Source organism: Nelumbo lutea, chromosome 4 (genome assembly GCF_056320005.1).
Source record: "Nelumbo lutea isolate HS-2025 chromosome 4, American lotus-T2T, whole genome shotgun sequence".
NCBI classification, from domain to species: domain Eukaryota; kingdom Viridiplantae; phylum Streptophyta; class Magnoliopsida; order Proteales; family Nelumbonaceae; genus Nelumbo; species Nelumbo lutea.
Genome location: NC_142687.1, coordinates 11560760 through 11565542, shown reverse-complemented (window position 1 = coordinate 11565542; position 4783 = coordinate 11560760). Strand labels below are relative to the sequence as shown.

General features: G+C 41.1%; 1 protein-coding gene across 1 annotated transcript; it reads right to left on the bottom strand.

The window, feature by feature from the left end:
• Positions 1-818: 818 nt before the first annotated feature.
• LOC148853913 (GDSL-like Lipase/Acylhydrolase superfamily protein) lies at positions 819-3806 on the bottom strand. Its single transcript, XM_088986742.1, has 5 exons — positions 3327-3806; positions 2910-3104; positions 2583-2761; positions 2133-2403; positions 819-1340 (listed from the first exon to the last, which is right to left on the bottom strand). Exons 1-5 carry the CDS (start codon positions 3562-3564, stop codon positions 1099-1101), a joined length of 1125 nt encoding a protein of 374 aa, XP_088842868.1. The 5' UTR covers positions 3565-3806; the 3' UTR covers positions 819-1098.
• Positions 3807-4783: the final 977 nt, after the last annotated feature.

Genomic DNA, 4783 nt, shown 5'->3' with positions numbered 1-4783 from the left:
AAACAAACCTGCTCAACTTCAATCATCCGGAGATCCAGAGGAATTTTCTATAACTGTGCAGCAATTTATTTGTTCAATGTCACCCACTGATGCTCAACCCAAACTAATTACAATATCTGCAGCGGCCTAATTCCATGACACCCAATTAAAAACTCTTCTTCTAAAAGCTGATTTTGGAAGGGAGGGAAAAATGAAAAACCGTAAACAAGGGTCTCCTCTCTAAAGAAGAAACAACAATGCACTACCACGGTTTTGCATGAGTGCAAATTTATTTGCTTTGCAACCAAATAAGCCTAAAGTTCAAATGATAATACAAGGATTTCAAATGATTTTCAACGAAAACGAAATGTGATGGCGTTAATTGCCAGAAGAATTAAGAAGACTCAAAAAGAATATACAGTTAGTCAATTTCCTAAACCTTAAAAATGCTTTAAAAGAATTACCCTTAATTCAAAGACTTGTGAGTGCTGTAATTTTGACTGAACTCTCTTAAAACAGTCACTAAGGCTGCAATTGTTTGCTGTCTAAATATCGGAGCGAAGGAATTTTACACTTCGGTCTGGTTCTGTAGCCATAGCCATTTGGATAAAGCATAAATTACCATCGAAAATCAATGTAAAATTCTTCGTTGGTCGAGTTTTAAACTAATGGTGTAGAACTCCAACGGTGCAGAATTCCTCTGGTCCTGTGTTTAAACCGCGTTCAAACCAGCCTAGGAAAACTTCAGCAAATAAACCATATATTTTATAGTTCGTCCAAATGGGCCCACATCATAAAGCCAGAAAAAAAGGGGGGGAGGGGGGGAGGGGGGAGAACTGTTGGTAGTGAAAAGTTATAATCAATCATGAGTAAGTACTTAGTCCAATATAAGCGCCTCTCGGCTTTTACGGTTTTACACTTTTACTCTACTTTTTTCCTAATATTAGTTATTACTATTACATTTCCTTTTTTTTTTTTTGTGGATAATATTACTATTACATTTCAATAGCCAAAAAAACTATTAAAAAAGTAAGGGTGGAACTGTGGATACCGGCCCATGGGCCATGGCCTTTAAAGTTCAAAGAATCAACAGGCACGTACGGGCCCATGAGTTTAGAGTTACGACTTACGGCATGCTTGGGTTATTGGAACCGGTGGGTCCGACATCTGGCCGCCCAGTATCCGGTCGGCAATCCGTCGGTTGGCTTCCTCGGAGTAGTGTATGCCATCCCAGCTCACCTGCGCTCGGGGATTACTGCACGCTTTACCATACACCGTACCGTTCACCACTGCCGTCTTACCGCAGTCCACATGATAACCGTAATAACTACCGCAACAAAACTTCATTGGATCATCAAAACCTGCAACAGATAACCGCGCCCTCCCCGTCAAAAGACTCACCATCGCCGTTTTATAAGCATATCCGGTTGGGACTTGGGGAATTGGGATATGCTCCTCACAAACACATGGCCATGTATCTGTAAGGTCGGTGTGAAGCGCCCTGTGTAAGGAGCATATCCGGTCTCCGACTTGGGATCATATACAGTTCCACTCGTCAAAACTACGGTACTTAGCCAACCTCATTTGAGTCGCTCGTGACATAAAGGCCAACCGACACAGCATTCCGTGGCAGTGTTCACGTGACATAATTGGAAATCGGATTCATTCAGAGCAAAGTCTGTTCAAACAACCATCATAGCCTGTTCGTATAGTGCTCGAACGGGTTTTGTACTGACTGAAGCCGATCTCACAAAATTGACACGATCTATTGTGATAGGATTGGCCCATTGCTACGAGTTAGAACCGTGACATTTCAGACTCGGCCTATAATCTCTACCATTGAAGAGAAGTAGTAGTAGAAGGCCCCGTTTGGTTCCCAAGAATAGGGGTCTAGAATATGAATTGAAATAGGCTATTCTGATTTCAATTGTATGGTTGGTTGGAATTAAAATCCTATTTCTATTTATGTTGGTATGGCATTCTCCCATTCGAGAGAAGGTCTTTCCCTGACTCTCCCACAGGAATAAAATCTCATTCATGTTAATTTTAATTCTCATTCCCATTCCTTTTTGAATCAAATAGACTATGGGAATAGACTGTTTTAATTCCGAATTTTGATTCCAATTCCTATAAACCAAACGGACCGTAAGTACCTTGCTTTGTTGCATTACTGACTAACTCATATTTTACTGAATACACATCAACGTAGGTGAATGCCGCATGAGGGAGACGTAGCCTGAATTGAGTCACTCTGTCCTTAAGCTGCCTGTTGAATTCCTGAGCCACATCGTTCTCCGGCTTCACACACCCGCCCTCGTCTAGATTACCAGGCTTCGATTGGTCATATATAAAGCTGTAAGGCAGACAACCAAGCGGGCCTGTGTTATGTATCCAGAACACTCTTGCTCCTTCCTCGTAAAGCGTCTGGCCACCACCATCAACAACACAACAACAGTCACATAACTGCTGTGAAGGAAAGAATTATCCAACACATGAGCTGCAATTTCGCAGCATTAATTTCCCTGCATTAATGGTTCCCGGCATCGATCGATATCTTTCTTTTCTATATACAGCTAGCTTAACATTCTGGGTTTTTACGTTACCTGTATGGCATCAGACAACTGGTCCAGCATATCAGGGATGGACTCTCGAACTTGATCCTCTGTTTTGTGCTGAAATCCGTAAGCGAGATCGTTCTGTCCGATGTCGAAGGTGTAGAGAGCCTTAGAGAAGTCTTCTGGCTTTGGTAGATTCCATTTCGACGATGGTGTTCGTGCTTTACCTGTATATCAACCACAGAAGTCACGAGTCAAACGAGTTTTCATAGAAAGGGGATGGCTAGTGATGGCAAATGATTTTGTCGTCACTTCGTCCTTGAGCCCACCCCTCTGCATGCAAGGCGTCATGATAAAGCTTCATTATTTACAAACCTTGTCTTTGCCCGTAGAGGTCAGTGGTACGTGCTTTCAACTGTCGGAACTGAGAGATCTGGATGCTCAGATGGAACGGGCTGTAACCACCGACGCGGATGGACGATCCTCCAAAAGCGAAGTTTGCTCCGTGCCGGAAGCTCGTTCCGATGGAATCCAGATACGCGCTCAAATATGGTAATCCCAGTTGTTCGGCTGCACAGAAATCGAACACATTGATTAAAAATAGGGATGCCCGCTGGCTCTCTCCAGCATTTGGAGATAAACACAAATACTTCCCTATTGACCCGTGACTAGACACGGATTAATGTAATTACACCGCTCCAATAATGGGACTCCGGCAGCCCCTCACGGCGGAGCTAGGTACCATATAACTTAAGTGATGAATGCACAGAAAAGGAAAACGGTTGTGCTCACCTATGAAATCAATGACGAGGCGGCCGTCGCAGAACCTTCCAGAAGGCTTGCCAAAGAAGGTTTCGCCAAAGGGAAGAGGAAGCGCATCAAAAGAAGCAGATCTACCCCCGGTATCGGAATTCGAATCTCCGAAGTTGTAAATGGCTGGGAAATTGCAATTCGATGAAGCCATTGTTTCTCCTCCTAATAATCCTAAAAGCAAGAACCCAAATACCAAACATGTCGTTACAAACGCCATGCCTTCAACCAAAACTCTTCCTCAGTAGTTCATCAGCTCAATACTTCTATCTCTCTGGTTCAGAAGGGGCTAGTGCTTTGCCGATGGAAACAAGGCAAACCTGAGGAGGCTTGCAAACGTGGAATATTATCTTAAATCTACATACATAATAGAAAGAGTAGTGTGTGGAGGACCGGAGGTAAGGGTCCCTCACCACAGCAGGCCTCACACCCTCTCTCTCCGTCTTCACACATGTGAAATATTAAAAACCCTCTTATATATATATATATATATATATATTTTTTTTTTTTTCTTTTTTTTCTTTTTTTTCTACTTAAATTTATCATTACATTTTCTAATAAAATATGGGTATAAGTTAGATAGGTTGGATGGGATTAAGGGCACACCACGATAGTATTTTACACTGTTTCAAGCTTGGGCCTTTAAGTGGACCATTCAAATTTTAAATAAACTTCAATTTGAGCCCGCCCAAGTTGCACCTTACGTTGACCGTGGATTTTCACGTTGAATCAAAACCTAAATTTGTCAATCAAAATTTCTATTCAACCCCATACATTTGCATGGATTTGCTTACTAGTTTAAAATGACAAATGACAAAAGTATTTCATGGCCCAATCTACCAAATTCTCATGAGAGCAGCTTGTTTAGTTTATTCATTTTCGGGTCGATAGGTTTTCAAACAAATTCCGTTTCCCTTACCCAAAAGGAAACTTATCAAAAGAGACATATTGTGAGGTGAAATCAGTCACTCCAATTGGAGTAGTAGTAGTAGGCTAACGCTGCATTTGTCATTTCTTATTTTAAAGATTTATCTTTTTTTAATTAAAATGTCTTTATAAATACTAAAATTTTAAATTAAATACTTAAAACAAGGAATGCCCAATGCAACTTAAAATAATGAATTCATGGCCTTTGATGCATTATTGTAGCTCCACCTTTTGTCACTTCATCCAATTCAAGGTGGGGCCATATCAGTACATCAAGGGCTGTGATTCATTGTTTTAGCGTCGGATTAGCGGATTAACTTCAATAGGAATAGTTTTTTTTTTTTTTTTTCTTTTGCCATGTGAGATTTTCACGACCCAAAATATTCTTCTGGACCCAGAGTAAACACAAGTATATGAGACATTTTAGAAGAGTCACGTCTTTCCTTAGGAGTAATCTGAACAGTGCGGCAAATGATATCCGATTGTTCGAATTTGGATTCGGATTTGATCCT

Bases quoted from the DNA above. Each gene is read 5' to 3' on its own strand.
- LOC148853913 (XM_088986742.1), bottom strand. From the start codon at position 3,564: ATGGCGTTTGTAACGACATGTTTGGTATTTGGGTTCTTGCTTTTAGGA. The intron at 2,404-2,582 runs GTAACGTAAAAA...GGTGGTGGCCAG, and splicing joins AGTTGTCTGATGCCATACAG to ACGCTTTACGAGGAAGGAGC. The intron at 1,341-2,132 runs GTACTTACGGTC...TATCTGTTGCAG, and splicing joins CAGTAATGCAACAAAGCAAG to GTTTTGATGATCCAATGAAG.